This window comes from Ciconia boyciana, chromosome 5 (genome assembly GCF_034638445.1).
Source record: "Ciconia boyciana chromosome 5, ASM3463844v1, whole genome shotgun sequence".
Taxonomy (NCBI): Eukaryota; Metazoa; Chordata; class Aves; order Ciconiiformes; family Ciconiidae; genus Ciconia; species Ciconia boyciana.
This window is the reverse complement of record NC_132938.1, coordinates 54,670,164-54,694,613: the sequence shown is the minus strand read 5'-3', so window position 1 is coordinate 54,694,613 and position 24,450 is coordinate 54,670,164. Positions and strand designations below refer to the sequence as shown.

Here is a 24,450-nt window from a genome sequence, read left to right as displayed (position 1 = left end):
TCAGTTCTTCATTTTTCTTCTAAAGTAACCAAATCTTTCTTATCAATTATAAATTCAAAGGATAAAAAGTCATCCAGCAGCCTCCAAAATTCTACTCTTGCTCAGTTCCAATTTATGCCTTCCTCTTCCAGGACATGTTTGAGAGCATGTAGAGCAGGCAGAAAGCATCAGAGGTCTCCAACCGTTAACGAACTTACCACCATTCCCTGTGAATTTTGAGACTGTCCAGCAATGTGCTGTCTCGTCCCCCTCCCATGTCTACTTTCTTCCATTCTGTGCCTTCTATCTTGGTCACCTGATGATTAAAACTTGGTTTTCAAAGGGACCATTAAGCAAGTTGGCATTGTTGCTACTTGGAACAATTTAATTCCAGAGAAATCGGTGAATGCCCAGGCAGGGCTGTTATGGTCTCACCTTGTCAAAGTCATGTTTTTCCTTTTTAACCTGCTGTGGTCTGGAGAAGGAGGAGCTTTTAGGGATGTAAGCAATTGCTCTTTTTCTTGCTGGTAACACGATCGGCAATGTACTGCTTTGTTGAGTCCAAGAAACTGGACTTGACCATATCCAGTTTTTCAGTGGTAAGTTCTTGTTCCACATTTCAGAACTGGTTTTAATAACCTAGAGACTAAATAATGAATGATATTTTAGTTATGAAGGTAAGGTATCCCTTCTCATCTTAGAGTTCATGTTACTCAGAGAGGAAGCAAAAGTCTTGGCCATTATCAAGCCAGTATTGTAATCTGTATCTTATCAGACTGTTGAAGACAGTCTGTGAATAGTTCCAGTTCAGAAAAAGAAAAAAGAGAAAAAAAAACCTGCAACGTTTTATAGAGGATAATGTAGAATATTAAGTTTTTATTAATAGATTACCATCAGCTAATTTATGAATGGACACAGAATGAAATGAACTAAGAAACTCAGTGCAAGATACTTTAATCATCCTCAAACACAGACCAACTGAGACATCTAATAAGAGAAGGTATTGTGTGGGGCCACAGCCAAGGGTCCATTTGATATTACCTTTCAAAATTCAAGACGTTACTCAAAAGAGAAACAATGAATAAAAATGTAGGTCTTGAATTAAAGCGGTAATAAACTAGATAGCTGCAGATAACCTGCAATGCTCCCCGGTCAAAATAAGGTCCTCGCTATTATCTTTACAGTAGAGTCCTTAAGTGAAAGGGCACAAAGTTTTTCACATAGAGGACTTACTTATTCCCAAAGGGCCTGAGCTGGTTTCTGTGTGGAACCATTGATACGATATCAAAACGTTTCCCATCTACAAATATTCGGTAACACTTAAAAAAAAAAAATAAAAAAGAAAGAAAAAGCCTGATCATTTGAGTCTCCGTGTTCCTTTGCCTGAAAATTCACTGTGCAAATACAAAAGGTGAGACCTACTGTCAATTTATACTTGTTAAGATCTGCAGCAAGCGTTCCCCTCGCTGTTTCAGCAGGCACCTCCGGCCGCCGAAATCTGTGTGGAACTTCATCTGAAATAAGAGAAGACCCAGGATAACTACATCTACTTGGGACAAAACTTTTTTTTCAGTGTGTTATGAGAAACGCATGTGGTTGTGGTTAGACTTCAGAAGTAAGAGGAGTCTTCTCTTTATTTTTCAAGTTTTGCTTGATATTATCTGTGTTGCACATGAGGAAATGCGCAGTTGAATTCCTAATAACATCCTCAGACAAAGAAATCTTAAGGCTGTCAATTTAAATTACTGTAGTGACGCAAACCACATAAGTTACTTTCTAGCATTGAATAACATGCACTTTAAGGAGCTAAAGGTCATACTTAAAACAGGATCACATGTTGTTGTTATGGGCGATTTTTATTTTCATAAACTTTTCATCTTCAGCTGTGGGGCTGAACATTTTTGTTATTCCATCATTTTTCAGCCTCTGATAGATAAAACCGAGTATTTCTATGAAAACAAACTAATTATTGCTGAACAGTCAAGAATGTTGTTAATTATTTGACTTAAACAAATCATGCCATTTGTGAAACATTAAGGTCTATTATAAGATGATAATGATAACTACAAGTATTACAACTGCATTTATGGAAAGAATGTTAGAATAAATGTTCTGGAAATGATACAGTTTCTCTTCTATGATTTTACACAGAACTTTTCTACTCCTTCATCTCTGAATTCATAAGCATTAAATACACACACTGCTTGGAGCACTTCACAAAACAATAAATACATCTCCTCATTTGAATCAATAAAGCTACTTCAGTTAACAAAGACTTCATTCTTGTTGGAGCAATCAAAATCTATATAATGTTTGCTTTGATTACTGTACTGGGATATCTTTTCCCTGTACACTTGGGCTCTAATTGCCCTGCCACCAAGAGGCCAGGAGAAAAAAAGACTGAAAACACACAGCCAGGTTTCCCATTACAGGCACCTACAACAGATTTCCTCCTACTGTCGCACACTGCTCAGGAATTTGAGGGTTTTGCTATGAAAGCTTCTTTCTGTTGGGTAAAAAAGATAATCCGGCTATATGTTGCCGGGAGTAAATGCATTCTAGGAAGGTGCAGTAGAGCAGCTAGTAGGGAGAGTTGCCTTTCGAACCCACTGTACAACAGAGTAGTTTGTCAAGTTTCAAAATGAAAAAGGAAAAAAAAACCAAAAAACCAAAAAACCCAGGTGAGGCTGTTTGTTCTTGTCATAGTTGTTTTTTTCTCACAAAGTAGTTATAAATGGAAAGGCTGGGGCCATTGCCATATACTCAAACTCCCATAGTTTGCTTAATGTGATCTGTTTTCATGAAATAGCTCATGCATGAAACTACAAATATATTGAACTATAAAGAAAATATGTAATAATTAAAAATATGCCATTTTTGATCTAGAAGAGGAAAAATGAATGTTATACAGGTCTGTGTGCAAGTTTGACCTTGTTGTAGAGCACCAAAATACCATGTTAACAATTAAGTTTCTTGGAAAATGTGTTTCTTCACAGAACCTGCATCTTAAGCATCTTTTGCCAGAAAGTTTCCTTATTCTTCCTTTATATTTCTTTCTGTGTGCTATCAGTGTCCTCCCTTAAGAAGTGGTTTAGTAAATACTGTAATTATAATTCTTTCTAATGCCACTTTATGCAAAGTGTATCAGGCAACAGAATCCATAAAATAACAAATGGATTAAGAGCAACCCAGCATACACACCTACAGGGAGATCTGGAAACAAAGATCCCAAACTGCAATTATGCCTTTATCTCCCGGTGCGTAAGGCAGGGAGAAAACACGAAGGCAGAGGTGGGCAGCGTGGTAATATTGAGACATCGGAGAGAGGATCCTTGGGACACCAGCAAAGAAATTTGGAGGAAGCCCACCCTGAACTGCACAATCAGAAATTAGTACTCAGTAAATACAACAAAAAACCACTTCAGCGGAAACTGATGGGGATAATCCTGGGGCAGAGACTGACGTCTGTCAGTCACGTTAATATTCAACTCAGAGATAGATCTGTAGTTACAATGCTGCAAAAATAAGAAGTGAGTGGAGAGCGAGAGAGGAACATAACCATGTTGTGCAACAGACTGAGATATTTTTCAACTTATTCACGTCCTTTAGCTCAGCTCGAGCTGGAGCCCTAGGAAACCTGGTGTCGGGTGATGTAGTTAACGGGGCCGGACCTAAGAGGGGCTTGTTCCCAGAAAAACTGCTTAGCTAATGAGAAGCCAGGGGACTCTGGCGTGTTCCTAAAGCATTCTGTCGGAGAGAGTGAGCGGCGAAGCAGCGTGGACGTATCACACCTCCCTCTGCTGGGAGCCGCCGCACCGCGCTGCCGCGCGGCCGGAGCTGCCTGCCGAAACAGCGAGGGGAGCGCTCGCTGCAGATCTTAACAAGTATAAATTGACAGTAGGTCTCACCTTCTGTATTTGCACAGTGAATTTTCAGGCAAAGGAACACGGAGACTCAAATGATCAGGCTTTTTCTTTCTTTCTTTTTTTTTTTTTTAAAGTGTTACCGAATATTTGTAGATGGGAAATGTTTTGATATCGTATCATGCAACAGGAATAAGGAATATAGTTTGAATACTGAACTTCAAATGCTCGTGATGAATTGTGCATGAATGAGCTACAGCTCAGGAACTGTTCCGAGAAAATATTCACCAAACAAATGTGAAGAGAGAATAAATAAATAAGAAATCTGTGACCTGTTTACAGATAATTCACATGAAAGGAAAAGCTCTTTGGATGCATTATTTGGCTGTAGCCGGAGGACATGGATTTCAAAAATGGGCAAGGAGCCTATGTCCCATTGCCATTCAAGAATATGATGCCCCTGACTACTGAAACTTAAACACCTTTGAATTTTTTATCTTTATTCCCTAGGCATAGGAGTCCCCAGCTCCAGCAGCATCCTCTTGCACAAGTTACAACAGGATGTTATGCACAGCAGGATACAACAGGATGACATGCACAGTATCCAGCATGAATACAGGGACAAAATTTGGCCCTACCTTCAAGAGTAATTACTTGAAATGGTCCTTTAATTCACGAACTTCCTCTTCAGGCATTTTGAAGAGCCAAACTGTTTGAAAGATCGGTGAGGACAACAAAGTTGTTAATTGCCATAAATTTATTCAACAAACAGGAGCTTGTGCACCTCAAAAGGCATCAGGAGCCCCGGTGATCACTCCCAGGTGATTCAGTACAGTTTCAGAGTGATGGTTGTTACGAGGTGAAATACTGTTTAAACTGTTTCTGTGGGTAGTAACATATATGTTGACCCATGGTCTTGCTAATATGATGTCGAGACTGAAAATTTAGCACACTAGTATAGCGCATGAGTATGGATGAACTTTGGAAGATCTGGTTGCGTAAATAAGCAAAGAGAGTAGTGACTTTGGAAGCTGAAACACCATCAGTTGTTTTATTAGATTTCACTAGCTATGAAAGAAATTTTCCTCGGACCACAATTCCACCACAAACAGTCATTCCCAGAGTGAAAAAAACGCTCAGAAGTTTTTACTGGGAATGAGGTTGTGTTGCTCTTGAAATGTAAGATATCAGAAGGGGAGTTTCATTTGCTGATCCACAGTATCACACAAGGCAACCACAGAGGAAGTAACTGCCTATCTAAACTGTGAGATAAAACTGCCGTACTTGATAGCTTGTGGTAGGTATGTCAGTGAAGTGACGGGCTTGTCACACACCTGCTTTTTGGATTGTGTTGTGCTGGGCTCTGCCACAAAAAAAAGAGCAGCATGGCAGAGCCTGGGGGAACGGCACAGCCAAAAGCAGGTGTGTGATATACCTTTCACGGCATGCATGCCACATGCTACCCAGCATTGCAAACAGCTAGCGGAGAATTGCAAAATATAGCCCTCGCTCAAATTCTCCATGCTGCTTTAGGTGTATCTCAGTAGGTGAGAGCATCTTGACTGTCAAACATAATCACCTGATGTGGAGCCTGAATCTGTATCCCTTATTAATGTTTGTGTAGCAAATGAGTCCTCAGGCCGGTTGCCCAGAGGTGACAGTATCCTCCTAGGAATGCAATGCTCAGTGCGAGGATGGGTTACCGAATCTCACTTGTAATTATCAATGCACAGAAGAGATTCCTCGTCTTGTTCAAACCAGCATTGCTCAAGTCCCACGTAACACAGGGACCTTAGCACCTCTGCTCCAAAGTCATTAATCAAATTTTGCAACTCTTTGCAATGGGACTCGGGGCTCTTTGTTTTTGTACAGTGCCTGCTGCAATGTGGTCCTGAGCTGTGCCACTGTAACAAAAGAAAATATAAATTTCCCTTGAGTTCTGTAATTAGATTAAGGTTTGTATAAATAGCTAGAAATGTAGAGGATCTTAAGGAAACATCTAGAACAAAACCTGGTACCTATACTACCATTCACAATATTAATTATGAAAGCTGATAGGACTTTTCAAATCCAATATGCCTTCTAATTGATTGTTTTGCAACTCCAGATGCTTGGGCAATAAAATACACTGAAGTCAAATTCACCAGCTCCGTGCTTTCAAAAACTGCTTGTCAAGAGCTTGAAACTCCTGAGTTGACAGCAGGGGTGAAAAACTTCAAGTATTGATTTAGAACCTAACTTATTTAAAAAGCTCTTTTAGAAAAACAAACAAACAAACCCTTCAGTACACAAGTTACACAGAAACATTAAATGTCACCCTAGATTTTATAGTCACTTACTGTGGGTATCTAATTTGGAGTTGCAATTTCTTGAACTTACCTGAAAAACTAGCTAAAGCAACACCTGTTAGGCTGCTAAATCCACTTTTCAATGCAAACTGTTTGACACATGATATTTTTGTCTAAGTATGAAAATTGGAGATTAATATTTTATTCAGATGAGTTTATGAAGGGTATGCAATGATTTTTAAGGACATTAAGGGTGACAAAAAGATAAACTTACATTACATGTACTTTTAGTCTCTAACTTTTCAAACAGCTGGGAAAACACCTCCCCAGCCAGGTTCTATCAGGGAAAAAAAAACACTTTTGGAATTAACCCAGGCAATTTGCAATTTCTAATCCCAAATCCCTGAATTATTTCAGTCCTTTAACTCCTGTGTCGAATCTGAAATTTATTAAGCTGGGCTAATAATTCTGCTTATCTCATAGGGAGAAAGGGCCCTTGGGACAGACTGGCTCCTGAATGGGCAAAATCCAGCGTGGTGGCATTAGGGATGGCCCAGGCACAAGTGTCATTTGTCAGTGCTTGGAGGACGTCTGAGGAAGCTCTGTGTTGTAGGCACATGGAGCATCCTTGGATACCCTCTGTCATGCATAATGGAGCACAGAAGGATTTGAAAGCATGTTTTCCAGAGAAGACCCCTATTTAGCTATTTGTTGCTGTTGCTTGAACCATCTTCTCCAGGTCGAGGTATATCTACTTCCAGTAGAAAACTGATTACCAAACACCTCAGGCTGCAGCACCCTTGTTCCTCTGTTGTCCACCACACCTTGGGTATTGGGAGAAGACTTGCTTTCTCCCCAAGCCAAGAGCTTGCCGTCCCCATATCATCACTTCTGTCACGGCTGTGAAGCAGCAATGCTCCCGCATGCACCTACTCCAGGGCAGAGAGGCTGACGGGTTGGCAGCCACCAGGGATCCCTGGGTAGGGCTGCAGGGACATCATCTTGAAATTGGGATGGACCTATTTAATGAGGTCACTAAGCTACTAACTAGAAACTAAGCCTGGAACTATAGGTATTACTCCTGGGAAGCCCCAAAACATCAAAAATAAATTAACTCCATTTAATGGAGAAGCAAGCCCTCCCTCCCCCATCCCTCATGGCACTAGATGAGCCCATCAGCTGCTGCTGCAACGAATACATCTTCCACATGTGACATCTTTCAGGGGTCTCTTTTCTTGCCTCGGCAAAGTTTCCCCTAGCACAGGGGAAACAGTAAATACCCAACAAATGAGACATGCTCCCAACTCACAGAGTTACAACAAAACAGGCGAACAAACATCATATATGGGGAGCTGCTCTGTTGACTACCAACCTGAGACATAAGGCTAGGGAGCATAAGGTCAGGGATCGATGTGAAGAGTGCATGCAATCAAAAAAGCTCTTGTTTGGGGGCCACATTCCCCTTTGAACGTGGCTACAAGTTGAGAGTTTCCTTTCCACTGCTTATACAGCCTCAGGACTTAACTCGCGGGTTACGGTGGAGCCTTAATGTTTTCTGAACTATGCCATAGTGTTTGAAGTGGACGGGACTTGCCCCCTGAAAAGATGTAGTACAGCCAGGAGATGGAGAGCTGGAGTGCTCTAGTTGGAGAGCACTGCTTAGAGTTACCGGCTAAATCAGCCTGTTGGGCTTGAAACTCACCCTGCCCGGGACACCTTCCAGGTGTACCCAGGTGCACCGCCCAGAACAAAATCTGCCCCTTTTTCTTGCTCTGTGCCTGTACAAAAAAAGAAACGTTGCTTTCCTGTCGCGCTGTAGCTTTGTGTCAGCTGCTGTGGAGGAGAACATCCCCCCTCCGCCGCCCCCTCCAAACCCCGAGATGGGAACGGTGGGGGTAATTCCCTGGGAAGGGCATTAAAGTCAGGGGGCGGGGGACGGAGCCTCCCTGGGGCAGGCAGCTCCTGTGGCCCCTGGGAAACGCTCCTGCAGCATCAGCAGCGCTGCTACGGTTTTCCTGCCGGGGCGGGAGGCAAAGCCAGCGTGTCTGGGAAGATCCCAGCCGCACCTTGCATGCAGCCCTGCTCGGGGGAGCTTCGGGGCTGGAGGAGGTGATGCTCCCTGGAGTACCATGGGGTGGGGAGGGCTGTGGGGCCGCAGCCCCCTGGAATTGGCAAAGCCTGGCGTGAGTAGCTGGGTCGGGCTGGTCCCCGCCGGCGACAGCCTGCCTGGGCTCTGCAAAGGGAAAGGCAACTTTAAAAAACCAAACAACAAAACAAAACAAGCCCCAGAAAGCAACAGTAAAACCCAAGCGAGCACTGGTTGAGCTGCAAACCTGAGATGCGGGCACTGCCATCCCGCCGAGTGAGATTTGGTGGGCGAGTGGTGAAGGCAGAGGCTAATGGAGAGCTTTTTGGGGGTGTAAGGAGGGTGGGAGGGTAAGGTCTGGCAGGGAGCAACCCCAGCCTTAACAGAGAGACCCTGGGGCGCAAATGGGGAGACGTTCCCCGGGGATGGGGGGTTCTCCGACACCCCTCCTGGTGCTGCCTCGCCCCCTGCCCCCCACCCCCGCTGCTTGTGGGAGCAGACGGGTGCCCCCGGCCAGCATGGGGCTCCTCCACCCGGCATTCTGTGGCTCCCTAAGGACGGCCCTGGCCCCCCAGAGCCCCGCAGGTGTGTGGGGGTGTCGGGCCCGCAGGGACGGCGTGGGGACGAGAGCCACGGGTGCAGCGGGGTCCGGCCAGCGCAGCCCCGGCTCCCGGGGCTTCTCCCGGCTGCACGGCCCGGGTGAGCTGGGGAGGGGGGGTGTGAGTGCGTGTTTGCGTGTGCGTGTGCGTGTGCATGCGTGCACGTGTGTGCACTAGCATCTGCGTGCGAGTGTGCCCGCGGGTGTGCGCGCAGGGGGCGCGGGCGGGGGAGGCGAAAGGGGGCCGGTTCTGCAGCGGGTGTCTCCCAGCCTCCCCCGCCCCCTTCCCTCTGGGTCTGCTCCTCGCTCCGGCTCGCATTTTATCGCAGGCGGCCGGCGCAGCCCCCTCTCCCCAGCCCCAGCCCCGGCCCCGGCCCCGGCCCCGGCCCCCGCCCACCCCCGGGGTGGAGGCAGCCGCGCCGAGCCGCCCGCGGGAAGAAGGCAGCGCTCCGCCGGGCTCCGCGCCGCTCCGCGCCCCTCCGCGGGGCCATGCAGCGCCCCTGCCCCCCCGCTACGAGCGCTGCCCCTCGCCCCGCCGCCCCCCGCGCAGCCTGAGCGCCTCGCGGGGGCTCCGCGCCTCTCCGCGCCCCTCCGCGCCCGGCGGTGGGACGGGGCTGGCGGAGGCAGAGGCGGCACAGGAAAGCTCCGCGGCTCTGCGCGACTCGCCCCCTGCGCCGGCCATGGGGAAGGGGCTGGAGGGGACGGCGGCCCGCTGCGGGCTGGGACTGGGATACCTGCTGCAGACCGTGGTGCTCCCCGCCCTGGCCGTCCTGGGGGCCAGCCGCCCCGGCTCCGCGGCGCAAGGTAAGGCGGGGGGTGGATGGAGAGGGGCCGGGGCGCCCTCCGGGTGCGGGCTGAAAATGCGAATTTATGCCGCGATTTTTTTTCTGTGCGCTATGTGCAAGCAGCGCATTCCCCCGCATGCACGGCCCCCGCCGGGGTCTGGGGGCTCCGGTCGCCCCCGCCGGGTCGGGTCTGTGGTTGCTGAGCCTGGCCGGGACAGGCGTTTCCCTGCACTCCGTCCTCAAGCGGGGCGCCGAGACCGGAGCGGGGGCTTCGGGCCGAAGGAGCCCCGCCGGCCGCCCTCCGGGCCGGGGGAGCGGCGGCGGTGCGCCCCGGAGGGCTGGCAAGGTGCGTGGGAAGGGCAGGTGCGAGGCGGGTGTCCCTCTGCAGCGGCACAGCCGTGCCCCGGGGCTCTGCAGGCGACGGTCATTCGTGAGCCCCGCATCTCCCCCCCGTGCCCTCCTTCTTCGTGCCTAAAACATGATACACCCGAGGGGAGTTACCGTGTTTCTGCTTATTTTTTCTTCTCTTTAACCTCCCTTGTCGGGGGTTCTGGAGTACATCTAGATCTGTTTTCCCCGTAGCCCATGTATAAATTCCCCTTTCCAAGTGAAAATGTCTTGCTTCTCAGTGCGTGTTTAGCGATGTCTTGAGAGCATCACAAAGAGCCCTGGCTCAGTGTGTCACCCACCCGGCAGACAGCCACAGCAGGAGGCTTTTGCTCCTGCAAGCTGATGCCGGATAAACTTTCTCGGTGCTTTTCTTCTCTCTTCCCAGGAGTTAGACCTAAAGTGGAAATGGGTGGCTTTTGCTGGGAAATACTTTTCTACAACCTCCTCAGTGCTGGAGCGGGAGAGAGGTTGCTGCTGCATGTGGGCAGAGCTGCGCACAGCAAGGATGTGCGGGTTCCTTAAAGCACTTGGAAATCCTGGTTGTATGGTTAACAAGAGAAAAGGAATTTTAGAAGCTGGGGTTTCTTTGGTTTTTGGGTTTTTTTTTTCCCTCCATATATGCCACCAAGAAATAATAATAAGCACCAAAGCTTTGATTTGGAGTTGTTAGCATAACACAAGTGGAAGAACGCTTGGTTTTCCCCCCCGTCATCTCTGCGGAGAGGCACTTGAGGCGACTGCACAGATCTGGCCCCGTGCTCTCCTCTAGCCATTACAAAGTGCACTCCTCTATGGCCTTTCTGACAGGAGAGCGGTGCTGGTTGCTTTGACTCCCGGTGCCCCTGGCAGGCTTTCGGGAGCCGTAGGCTTGCTGCCGGGCTGGATGCACTGCACATCATGTCTGTACATGTAATGGTGCTAATTCATTTCCCGCTGATACTTTCTCCATCCTCAGAGTCATGTTTCCTCGCCCATACAGGGCGTTTATCGTGCAGGAAGATCAGAAACCTGGTCATGAAAAGGGGGTAGCAGAGAACGAGAGTACAAAAATCCCTTATGCATCGTGTCACGTTTCTTCTGTGTCTTGTGTACCATCGTTTCCTTTCACTGGTCCGTTCAATGTTCGAGATAGGACAGCTTTGATGTTATGTATTTAAAGGTTTTAATAGTACCATGTGCACGTAGACCTAGATGTCAGTGGGTATATATCAGTCTGTGTAGATGGGGCGGTGCTGAAGAGGAAAGATCTCTCAGGTAGCTGGACCTGGAGCAGAAAGGAGCCTGCCCGCTCTGCTGGCAGGACACGGGTAATTCACATGACAGATGGCCTGAGCGGGGAAGGGAGGATGCCCTGCCTTCGGCTGTTTCAGAGCACACATTTCGGTGCCACAGGGCATACCCCACGCTTTCAGATGGTTTCTCCTTTCCACGCATAGCCTCCATAACACAACGCTGTGGGGCAGAAATGCCACGAGGGGAGAGGAGCCAGGGCCCCTGCGCCTATGCTGCGGAGGGCGGCACGAGTGTGGGACCTGTCACAGGACACAGGTGTGCTCACCTACCCAGAAAGGGACAGAGAGCTCTTCAGCAACGCTTCCCGTTGTGCGGTGTGTGATAAACTTTCACAAGAGTGGAAAATCCAGGGAATGTGGTTGGGATATAGTAATTCGTCTTGGACTTGTTTTTCCAAAAATAAAAGCCATGTAGGCTTTTATTTTTATTTCCCATTTGTTAGGACCAGGCACAGAATTTGGGTGCAGACCTGGCTTTGGCATCTTTCCCAGAGCAGAGGGATTTTCTGATTGGTGTTTGCTGTGGGGATCTTCATGTATGTGTATGTGGTGCTTCAGTGAGGCAATGAATCAACAGTTTTACTATGCCCTCTTCAGGAAGTTTTCTCATCATATAGCACCGGGCAAAGTTTTCCCTCCGTTTTATTTATATGTTTCCAAAAATGCGTGAACCTTGAAATGATTCTTACCCAACTTCTTTTTCCAAAGGCATCCTCCATTCAGTCCATCTCCTTCAAAATGGAAACACCCCTCTAGTCTTTTCAGTTGCATTCCTTTGAGAGCAATAGAAATAGGACACGTGGAAGTTACACTACAAACAGGACTAGGTCTTCTGATTTTCAGTGAGTCTGGAGCCAGCTGACTTGGTTTTAATTGTGCAAAAAATTTAAATCTTCCTTTGTGATACCTTGAAAAGGAGAAAAAAACTTAAAGTGGTGACTTCATACAGCAAACACAGTTACGATTTAGTAATGGGAGGAAGGGAAGGGAAGGGAAAGAGGGCGTGTACATTTTTTCCAGTGCTTGCTGCTAGTATTATTTCTTGTTTTGCTTTTCTTCTCCATTCCCCAGCCATCTTTATGTTTTGAAGCAGCCTAAGGAGGCCGTGAGCATTGCTGGGGCTTCTGCTTTCATGCCTTCGTTTTCCATTGCCTTGTGGAAAATAAATTCATTAACTGAGTAGTTGGTGGGCCAACCCCCACACTCCCTAGTAGAGAGATTCATATCGCTGCATCTCAGCATTCTCCTGTGAGCTTCTCAGCAAAGCTAAATACACTTTTTGTTTTATTAGCATTTCTTATCTTCTTATCTGAAGCTGTCTAAGTATTTTTCCGCTGTTATCAGGAGAGAACAGGAAATGGCCACAATGATAGAGACAGCCCTTAATTCTCCAAGTGGGGTGAATGGGGCCAGAGCGATTATCAAGCCAGAATCAACTCTGATCTGGCGTTCGCTGCGTTCATTATACCTCTACAATGAGCTACATCAGAATGAGAATTCAAATGTCCCAAACTGTGAGAGAAAGAGCAACCCCCCCCGGACCCAAGCACCTACCCCTGCCCGGCATTTCAGTGCCACCTCCCATAAGAGCAACTTTTCCTTTGGCTCTTCAGTCGGCAGAGACTGGGTTACTGGGTTTCAGCCCTGGTGCCTCCCTACTTCTCCACCTCCCTCCCCCTTCCATCTTTGGGTATTAAAACTGTTCAAAGAACTGAGGCCCCCACCTTTTTGGGGGGTAGGTGGGTTAAGAGGGAGGGTCAGGCTATCTATCTGTAGTGACAAGCATGGTTCAGACAGCTTTATGGGCTAATAATGATGGCATAAGAGATGGATAGAAAAGCTAAAGGGACTGCATATTAATGAGTTTTTGTTTCAGTTGTTCCTTTACAACAAAAGAGTACATTTTTTTATGCTTAACCCCTCAAACCCAATTAAATCAAAGTGATAATTTAAGAAGAAAACTGTAAAAGAGCCATATGTGCAGATATTTGTCTTGCCCCAGCATAGTCTGTGTTAGCAACAGCAGCGGTTTGAAAATGCTTGGTGCGGAAAAAGTGAAATACAACATGTGAATGTACTAACCTTTTGGGGATGCACTTCGTAATTAAATACCTAAACGCATCTTGTTGAAAAAAGGGGGGGAAAGGACTTAATTATCTTGATGCATCAGTGGGCCGTTTGTATATGATCATGTGGGTGTAGTAGTATTTGTATTAGTAAAGCGAGGGCCAAGTAGTATTTTGTTGTGAATGGATAAACCCACTCGGAACATTAATTTGTATTAAAGCGATGTGCTCTGGCAGATTTCAGTGATGTGGACGAGTTTGGGCTGGATGTCATAGCCCATACTGGCCCTGAGTAGCATTTTAGTACTGCAGCAGGCTTCGCTGAAAGCAAAGCAGCCACCGGGTTTCCTTTGCTGACTGAGGTGCAATTTAAGCAGGATGAAAATGAAGTGGATGGATCTGTCTGTGGAGGAGGGATTCCTCCCCGGGAACACGGAAGCCAGAATCTGGGCTCCTCTTCCTCCGGCTCCAGTCTCCAGGAGCTGGTTGCAACAGTTATGAAAAAAAGTATATACATCAAATACAGCCCCCTTCTGATGGCTTTTCAGCATTACTGTCAGTGTCATTTATTCTTCTGTACAGTAAGAATGCCTGACTGTATCTAAACATTTCCACAATTGCTGTGCATATTTACATTTAATCATTTTACGTGGATCATTCATCACACAACTATTTTTCTTTCTTTTTTTCTTTGGTAATGGTCTCACACCCTGATTATTCACTATATTTTGGGACTAGCTTTGTGTGTGACATCCAAAGTCAGAAACAGGAAACAGCATTAACCATATTAAAAAGATTTTCCTAATTTAATTTTCCAAATACAGTACGTCTGAAAACAGGAATACAACTCTGTGCCAAGGCCAGGCAAATCAGTTCCATGGCTGGTCTGCGCAGCAAGAGAGGAGAAAATGTGGATTATATTTATTAGACATTTTCAAGTAAATATCTTGATTTTTGTGCAAGTTGAAGAGTGGTGTTTTGAGGCACAGTCTGTCCAGTTCAGTTGAATAGGATGCAAAGTAACGTCAGTTCCCATGGAAGGTGAGAGGAGCCCAGGCTGACTAGGAAAACAATTGAGTATTTCTGTACAGTATACGACCGGAGTTTTGTCTATATGTAAAATACTAAGAAGAGCTGTACTTTGAAAAGTGACGCTACATTTATTTCGTGCTACCAGCTAAGTAATCTTGTTTGGAGTAACCCGTTTTGTAGTGTATGGCTATTTTTGTTGCTTTCTGGTGTCTTTCTGGATTTTAAATCATTGGACTTTTGAGGAATCAGTTCTGGTTACTTTTTCTGGAAAAAGGCACAAAAGTTGCTTTTGCAGCTTACCAGAAAAAAATATTTTAATTGCTGTTGCAAAGGGGAATTCCTAGGTAAATTTGCATTGCTCAAAGTAGTGAACAGTTTGCTGTGATTTAGTCAAAGAGGATTCGGCTCAATGTGAGTCTCACATTCTCAGATCATTGGTTTGTCATTGAAAACACATCACTGGAGGCTATCTTTGAAATAAAAGTTAATTTAATCGTGGGTGCTCTGCCTATGCAATATGTTTCATATAACACTCTATAGGAAAATATGGCATTCCCTTTCCCGTTCCCTCTTTCCTCCCTTTCGAGTGGGGAGAGGGTTGTGCTAGTTTGTGAAGTGCACATCTTTTTAGCCACCCAGTGGAGGTATTCAAGTTTAGCAGGCAGCGATCTTGGCATCGGTGCCAATAAAGCAGTAATTACATCGCCTGTCGTTTTCATTAGCCATCTTTGCTTTCACGTTTGACTTGGAGGTATAAAACAGCGCAAGCTTTTAAAGCGTAAGTCAAGGATTAAAAGCGAGGAGTAAGAGACAAGCAGTGGTTTTCCAGTTGGCTACAACCTCCATCAACACAGCGGCAGAATAATGTTGTACAGAGGCACAGTTCAGTGGTAACTGCTTCCAAGGACTGAAGGGATGGTGGTGTTTTAAGTGATTTATTGCGTGTGCTCGGTAGAGTCCAGTCTCAGGAGCAGGCGCCCCTGGAGCTTTCCATCATAACATTATCCAAGAGGCGATCTGAAGGAAATGGTATTAAGTCTTCTGGGAGGCAAACTGTATCCAAAGAAAGACTTAATTTGCATAATTTGTAAGCAAGCATTTGAAATTATGCTAAAAGGAAATGGTTATAAAGAAGCTTACGTCAAACAAATAGGAACAACAAAATTCCCCTTAATTTTGCACGTACTTTGTTTCCCTGTGTTTAGTTTAATGGGGTCATCTGCAGATACTCCGACCCCAAACTCCAGCAGTGTGATGGGGAGAGGATTTATTTAGTATTGTCATTGTTTTTGTGATAGGTCTGCTTAAACATTTTGCAGAGCATCGGTTGTGGTTTTTGTATTTAGATTCGTCTTTCTTGGGTAAGGATGTAGCATAAAGCTGACTGTGAGCCGTGGGCGTGCACGGTAGCCAGAGAAGGTAGAAGAAAGCCCCAAACTGTAGTTGTGTTCCAGTTGCTTTCCTCGAGGCTGGCTCTGCTCGTACAAACACCACGCACAAGTGAGGCGCAGCAAGTCAGAGCAGCGGGCAAGAGCTGCCAGAGGTTTCCCAGCTTTCGGTAACTCAGAGATGCTTGCATACAGCTTTCCCCCTAGGTAGTCATCGCTAGAACAGCTTCCTGTTTGCTTTTATAACTCCATCCCAAATCACACGTATGTTAAGTAGGAAACATGGGATTTCCTCCTAATTCATCAAATGCTGGGTTTTAGGGAGTCCCTTTGTAGCCTGGCACATTATTATCTACAAGTTGAGTCTGGGGAAGAAAAGCTTCATGCAAAAATAGTTTCACTTAAAAATGTCCTTTTTATCAACATGGAAAATTTTTTTGGGAAAAAAAAAAGTCCTTTTTGTTTATTTGCTGGGGAGAGGTTGGAAAAAAACATGAAACCTTAATAAAAACCAGAAAGGATTAAGTTATTTTAGTGAAAAAGTCGATAAAGCTTCAAATATTTACTTCACTGGCCAAACTCTTTCTACTTACGCTCTCTGAAAATCTCTTAGGTTTTCAGTGAAAATGAAAAAGTTTAAAGTTGTAAAGTCTTCCGACAATAACAGTTTTCATTTCCACTTACATTTTTCCATATGTTTCAACCAGCCTAGTGAAAAACCTCACTGTTAAACTTGACTTACAATCCTGGTTAAGCACTGGTTAAGGCATATATTTACAGCAATTTCTAGGTCTTGCTCTTCTTTTATTTATTTATTTTTTAAGTCACACTGATTTGACTGTGATGCAGATTGAGATAGAGACCCAGATTCTCTCAGTGGTGCCAGACATGCCCTTAAGGCTGCCAGGGAAGGGCAGGCAATGCTAGATTTAGGTGAGTACCTTTGCTATTCCCCAAATAGGAGCAGCGCTGCTCTAGCTTGCATGACTGTGCAGTAATCCCAGCAAGGTAGGGCCATCCCCTGTGTCAGTATGTGATGCTGCAGTGCATCAGCGCCTCCCCAAATTCTCACTTTCCTTCGTTATGAGTCCTACACAGGCAGGACAGGAAGAGGCAGCCAAGAAGCTGTGCATGCTCGTCTCAGCTGGTGATACCTCCCATGGGGGACATCTGCAGTTGCGTCTTTAGGATAGCTTTGCTACACATTTGTGTTGCTGGAGACAATGGGAGGTTCTCATTTGTCGCGTTGCATTAGCTGTTTAAACTTTAATCCATCTTGCTGGATTGGGAAGACAGCTGTATTTATCTCTATTTGGTGGAGCGATATAAGGGGAATTGCCTAAGGGTTCAGAGCAAACGTGTAAGGAAGCCGAAATGTGAGCTCAAGGCTGTGCCCGAGTGGGAGGGAGTGCCCGAGACCGTTTGGTGCTCAAGTCCATCCTCCTTCTTGTCTGACAATCCCAAAGATGGATGCTGTGGAGGGAATGCTGTGTTGAAGGCTCTCGGGTTCTTTCCCAATGTCGAATTTGTTGGGTCTCACTAATGGTTTCTTTATATCTGCTGGTGTCTAGAAAAATGTGTAAAAGACGAAGGGCAAACCCATATGCGGTTGCTGAGAAATAGGGATGCTTCCTGGAAGCTCTGACTTTACGGTGGCAGGTGGTTTGGGAGGATTCGCTTTGCGCAGTGAAATCGACAGTGTTATCCTGAATTTGGAGGGAGCAAGAGCTGATCCAGCAGATGACTGTGGCACTGTTGTAAATGGAATAAGGATCACTGCCATGGGTTATTTTGTTTCGTTTGGGTTTAGTCTGCAGTTCAGGACTATCTTATTCAACTGTACTTCATTCATCTGAATGAACAACTTAGGCTCCAAAGGACCCTGTTGCCTTACGAGTCGTAAAAGCTATGAGGTTGCCTAGGCAATTAAATCAGTATCTTTTTTTCTCTTGTTGAGGTAACATTATCAACAATAATGCTAAGGAGCTCGGGTGGGTTTTACTGGCCTGGCAACAGCTGAGCATTTTCTTGTTAGGTAGCTCCTGCCAATACCTTTTTAGTTATTTTCAAGAAGTAAAGTAGCTTTATTTCTTAGTCTCATATTGAGTGAGAGGTTGAAATGTTAAGCTCTGTGGATTAATGGTGTATCCTTTGAGAAAAAGGAAAGCTTGCATTTTTCTTGGTCCCCTGAGCGCTGGATGTGATTGTTTGAGAAATCTTGGATTTCATCAGCTAGATACAAGGAAATGTGCAAGTAAGCCTTGAATGATCTGTCAAAAGAGGTTGACTCTATCGCAGCCGTTTTGGAAACTTGTTTGAACTGATAGTTGTTCCCCAGACATTTCTTTGCTTGAATTTAGTGCATTTCACGTCAGGCAGTGAAAAGTGATCACCACAGGATTATTAGTAATTCAAAGCTTCTTCGAGAGCTATCTTCCAACCACAAATTTGCTAAAATAATGGCTGGAACATGAATTGCTGCACTCTTATGACATGGTGCATTTATTTATTGTTTAAATACATCGCGTGTCTTATCCAGTCCCAACATATGTGGTTATACTGGAAAGTTTACATAGTAAGCAAAAATAATAATATGGTCTCACTGAATGAGGTTAATTGCAGTTCAGTCATACTGAAATCGAGGAATAAGAAGTGGGACAGAATAGCAAGCGAGACTAATTCTGCTCTCACATGCATTGGATTTACCTACACTGACTGTAGCGCAGGTAATTACCGGGAGTCATTCAGAGTACAGACATGCACACCGCCTTACTCTGAATTAATTTTCTCTTTCATTAATATATCTCCTAGTTTTGCCAGTTGCTCACCGAGTTAGCACAGATGTATTCCTCTCACCTTTCCCTACAACATCGACGACTTCCTGTGTCTGCCTGGTTACTCTGCAGCTCTACACATACAAAAGATGAGTGGCCGTGACTAGCGGTGAATAGCTGGGGCGGACAGGGTAATGGTGAGGTGTCCAGACTGAAATTTTGGGTTGTCTGCAGTCAGATGAGGCTATAAAGAAACCTCTGCTGTGCAAGCCTTTATTTTAGGATTAGGACAAAACTCCATGGTGCTTTCGACTAGGAGGAGATAAAGTTTCCCCTGTCAAACTCAGTCACTTCAGATGTGGAAATCAGAGTTGATTATGGAAACTAGAAGTCTGTCCAGTTAAGGGATGGGGCTGCAATTAAATGGTGGTGAATGTGCCCTTGTACCAGTGTCGTTCACTGACAATCTCACTGAATTGGCTCATGAACTACTAGTATTCCTTGCTCTAAGCTTTCTGGCCCCAAAGCTGCACTAGTTTTTGGCAAGTCATCATCCCCATTACAAATTCTTTTCATGCAGACGTTGGAAATGTAGCTTTAGGGACTTCCTTTCTGCTTCCTCACCAGTTTCTGAAGGTGAGGGTAACTTTTTCGGTTTCTTGCTCAAATTTTTGCATTTTTGCAGCAATCTTCTTATGCAGCAGATCTCTGCTGGCAAGAATGTGAGTGCTGCTTTTCCTTATCTTCCTCATGTAAAATAGCTGTGCTGTAGCAAATAGGAAGTTCCTAATTTCTTAGTTCCTGAGTAACTAGAAATTTTGTAGCTAGAAACTTCAGTGCTGGGACGTGTCAGTTTACTATTGGTTTCCTTTTGTTTTATTAAATCCCTAGTGCTTATACCAAGGATAGACTTACACTATACAAGGCCAGGTTATGACCACCAACAAATATAGCTCCATTAACTTCAAAGCCAGCACATGTCAGAAGCTGATCTGGTTCTGTGTTAAAAATACGTCGACACGGTAGAGTGAGAGTGCAGGATGGACGGACCTTGATCTCACCTTTTTTGCTGGCAAGTTTTGTTGTGGTGGTGTGTTGTTTTTTTTTTAAGCTCAATAATTTGAATAATTTTCTGGCTTTCCATTTTCCTTAGGTGTAGCAATGTGGCTCTTTGCTGTAGAGAGATTAACACAGTGCCTCACTTGAAAACGTGTTGGTGAGATTTTTCCAGGTAGATGTTTTTCTCTTGGGTCAACAACACTGACAGCCAAATGTCACCAACTGTAGGCAGATATCCACATAAATATCTATTACATACAAATGTGTGGCAATTTCCTGCCTCAGCAATCAGTCTTTTTTTTAACTGAAGACCTCTACTACTAAAAGCATGGGCTTCGAAGGCTTGAGTTAGAAATGCAACCTGGTAGCTGGTAACAAAAGCAATTATTATCCTGGTTTAAGCAGTAGAATGAGAAGTGCCATGTGCCTTTCACGAGTATTGGAAAAGGCAAAATTGTTCTGCTCCTGCTACCTTTTGTCCTTTGCTTGTCCTGCACTATTTCTGTATGCATATTTTTATCCTTTATTTTTTGTTGCTAAGTGTTATATATTAATTCTGTGTAGTAAAGCTATTAGATAAAACCTTCAAAATCTTAAAAAAAAAAAGTCAGTCCTAATTTACTTACTTGCTTTGTAAACATTTCTATCATTTTGTAGTCTCGAGAGGAAAGTCTTAAATTTGCATTTATAAGAAACATTTGCAAAGAAAACTGAATTAAAATGACAAAGTGACATTGCGTGGACTATTCATCTGCTATGTTTTACTGATGAGCTTGTTTTATGAGTACTTGATTTCATTGCAAAGATCCTTTCTCTTAGGGAAATCAATTGATGGCAGTACTTCGATAAAATTTTGCTTTCTGTCTGATTAGTTTCACTGGATTGCTTGGGATTTACTCACTGGAGCAAGACAAGGAAAATTCAGTCTTTTGTCTTTAAAGTTTTATATCCGCTAGTACCAATGCAGAACACATATTTCGCTCGTGGAGGCTGGGCTGAGGTTAAGTTGGTTTTAAAGATAACAGTAGATTCCAGCGTCCTTGCATTTGTTTTCTATTTGGTGACAGTCACTAAATCAGAGGAAGGAATGTTCAAACAACACACTTGAGGAAAAGTGATTTTTATAGAAAGGGCCCATTCCTGCTAATAGCCAGTAACTGCACATAACCCCACTGACATTAAAAGTCCATTAGCTAAGCCCAGTTTAAACAGCAGCTGATGCTATGTCAGCTAAATGTACATTGGAATTTTTCATGTAATGCAGCAATAGCACTTCTGTAATTTTTCTAAAACTATGTACATTAAGGAAAGCAAATGTCATCTGATAGTAGTAAGATGAAGAGTTCACATTAAAGTAGGGAGAATTGTAATCAAACTGAAGTTACCATCTGGTTGCATTAACAAGAAACAAAAATGGTTACAAGAAAAGCAAAGTGTGTCAGGTTTCTGAATTAAAGCTAGATTAGCAAATCTAGTGTACAGGCTTCTGTAACACAGGATAACCACAGAGCTGCTTCTCTGGTTTGTTCTTTATCGTTAAATACATTATGACCTTGTTCAAGAAAAGTTTCTACTGAAGGCAGTAAGATGCTTTGTCATGTGGAGCACTGGGTTGCCATGGAAAAAAACAGGTTATTTGCTGGCTATTTAGGAAATCTGTCTCATTACAGTAGTGTGAAAACATTTAAACTGGTCAAGATAGTGTTTGTATGCCTATGGCCTTACATTCTAGTTAACCATTGGTGCAGCAAATAGCATCTACCCATCTCAGTGCATCAAAAAGAGGGTTGAGAAGTACGGTGAAAAAATGGTGCATGCTTGGTAAAGAGAAGCGTGACAGGTGATGAACTTGTTATTCATCTTCAAAAGCAACCGGCAGACTGAGGTCCTAGTACTGCAGTCTTGGGACCCACTGAAGCACGGTTTAGCACCCGCTTTGGCAACTGGTCTAATTCTGAAAAGTCACTTTGAAGTCTGCTTTGAAAATAGATCTTGTGCTACAAAGCCATTGCGGAGACAGGCGAAGGGTTGCTTAGTAAGTTAATGTGAGAGCTGGAAACAGAGGGGTAATTAGTCGCTTACTGACATGCTCCCAAGTACAGTGAAGTATTACTGTAACCTCCTCCGCCTGCTCTTTGCTATTATCCGTCCATTAGTGAAACCTTGTACAAGTACTGACAGGAGTAGAGCTTAAATGCCTGATGTGGGTAGACATACCCCCTGCAAAAATCTTGCAAACACATCTGGAGGGCTCACTTAAACTCTTAACAAACTGTGTTAGTAGTGCAAAGCTCTCGAATGTGTCATGAGGCTGAACTTGAATTTTTTGTCTTCCCAAGCTGAAGGAGTTGATATCAGTAGCATGCCCAGAGCAGATCGTGTGCTTGCGAACCACAGGGTTTAAGGAGAATAATTCAATTTAATTTTTTTCCCCTTCTGGAACACAACATGTAAACATGTTACTGAACTAAAGCCTGGTTTTAATTACAAGCAGTAACTTTTTCATGTTGACAGATTTTCACATGGAAAGCTTTACTGAAAATGAGAGAAGACCTTTTTGCCATCATTAGTTCTTGCTGCTTAGTGCTTTTATCAAGTACAGTAAAATACTGTTTGTAATTAATTCCAAGTTTATGTGGACATGTTTAATATAATTGCCAAACAAAATCCTGTTTACTAACATATTGCTTGTGAAACCAGGCTGAATAATCTGGTCTCTAGCACACATAAATCAGGCAGCAATAACAGTTGTAAATATTTCACAATATACTTGGAGTGCTTTGATTTTAATACTGAATCCACTTTTGGGTTTTAAGGATAAAACATAGGTCAAAAGTGACTTTTCACATATGTTCTTTCCTATTCTCTTGCACTACTTTGCCTGAAAGTTATTAAAAAAATCATTATTGTATTTGACTATAAAAAAGTAAATACATGCACATTCATGAGCTGGGAGAATTATATAATTGAATTATGCTGGAGCTAACAAAATGATGCCGTTCACATTGGCACGGGACAATTGCTCTAATGCAGCCGTGAATATTTTTCATTGGAAAAGGCATTGCAGTGCCAATACTCTTTGTCTTTCTCAAAGTTTTACTCTTTTTATCTGTCTGGATGTCGTATATTGTATAGTAAGCCTGAAACACATGCACAGAACTGTTAGAAGCAGCTGGTTATACAGCTAATTCAGGCGCCCAAAGGGCTGTGAAAAGCGAAGGTGACCAGGAGCCAGGTTTGTAGTGGAGTGCTGGGGGACCTACGAGACTGTGTTATGTGCTGGGCCCCCTCTTTCTGGGAAGGCTTTGAGCCTGTATTTAAATCAAAGGAGGAAAAGGAGACTGATAGTCTGTCTACTGCAGCATATTTGAGGTTGCATGAGGCTAGTAAACCGTCTTTGTGAGTTAGGACTGTGCGTGTAGTTTGTCCAGTTCCGCGGAAGGCCTTGAAATTTCAGGAAAAGATTTATAATCATCCCTCAAGTCATTTTCCCCTCTCCCAAACAAAGACCCTGAAACACAGTTGTGTAAAACAAAACATTTTGCAATTTTAGTTTACTTGTGAATGTTCTTTAACCTCTAAAACAAAATAAGAAATAAAATAACCAAAGTACTATTTTGAAAGACAAATTTGAAAAATGTTCACTTTGGGGATTTTTTACCCTTGTTCTGCAGTTGGATTCCCTCACTAAAGTTGACATAAATTTTCAAATGTTTTGGCCATTGCGCTCTCTGAAGAAATTATTAGTCTCCAAAACTGTGCCAGGCTCCTTCATGAATGCTGTCTCCTCCAAGCCATGAGCCTCTCAAGCTTTGGACCCCAGCCCCCAAAATAAAAGGCACAACTAAAAATTTTTATCAGGTAGGCGATAACATTGCGAAATGTTGCAGGAGGTTTTTTTCCTACCTCCTCGAAGGGGTGAACAAAGCCTGTGGATGTGTTCAGCTCCCCGAGGTGTGCGTCTGTGCAAAGGGAGCCCCTGCGCACAGGACAGACAGAAACTGCAGGGAGTCTCGGTTGCTCCCCTGCACGGGGTGCAAGTGCCCATGCGTTGGCAGCGGGGTCTGGAGGGGTGGCCCCTGTGAGGAGGAGGAGGAGGATGAGGTGCTCCAGGTGCTGGAGCTGAGATCCCCCTGCAGCCCCTGGAGAGCCCAGGCTGGAGCAGGTTTATCATGAGGGACTGCGGCCCATGGGAATGACCCACACCAGAGCAGGGGAAAAGCAGTTTAAGTGGCTCAGCAGAGGGTTTTTTTTGGTAGGAGGCAGATGAAGATCTGTGGCATAACTAGGACACTAAGCTGCCATTAATATTTTCTGAAGTTAGTCGAGGTCATTTATGCAAGCAAAAGCCTGTATCAAGCAAAACTTTTGGGATGTTCCGATTGTGTCATCATTCAGTGACATGTCCAACTTTAACAGGATTTTCCCAAGGTTTCTGCTGTTACAATATCTAGGCATTTTGGAATTTGGTGGGCTTATACAAATGCATTTCTGACTCCCAAGTTATGAAAAGGCTTCTTGTTTGACTAAAAAAAATGTACGGATTTTCTAGTGTACTTGCTTCTTTTTCTGTTGCTTCTCTGTGTGCATCTAAAGAAAGATGGTCTGGTTGCTCTTGTCAAAGTTCCTTGTTTTGAGCCATGGACTTTAGCACTTCCATGGAAGTACATTAGTGGGGAGTTGTATTTGTCACATGGTCCGTAAGGTCAAAGTTAATCTTAAAACACTATTACTTTTTGTTGGCTACTGAAGTTTAGTTTGAGCAAAGTAACTCTTACCCACTCTTTACCAGTGCAAGGTAAAAACTGTTGTATTGCTTGTTTTCTGAAATATAAATACATCTGAAAAAT

At 44.3% G+C, this 24,450-nt stretch overlaps 1 protein-coding gene across 1 annotated transcript in view; it reads left to right on the top strand.

The window, feature by feature from the left end:
• Positions 1–9,494: 9,494 nt before the first annotated feature.
• The window catches only part of UNC5C (unc-5 netrin receptor C), a 269,375-nt gene continuing 254,419 nt past the window's right edge, over positions 9,495–24,450 (top strand). The window contains exon 1 of the mRNA XM_072861768.1: positions 9,495–9,618. Coding sequence (XP_072717869.1) covers positions 9,495–9,618 — 124 coding nt within the window. The remainder of the gene's footprint in view (positions 9,619–24,450) is intronic.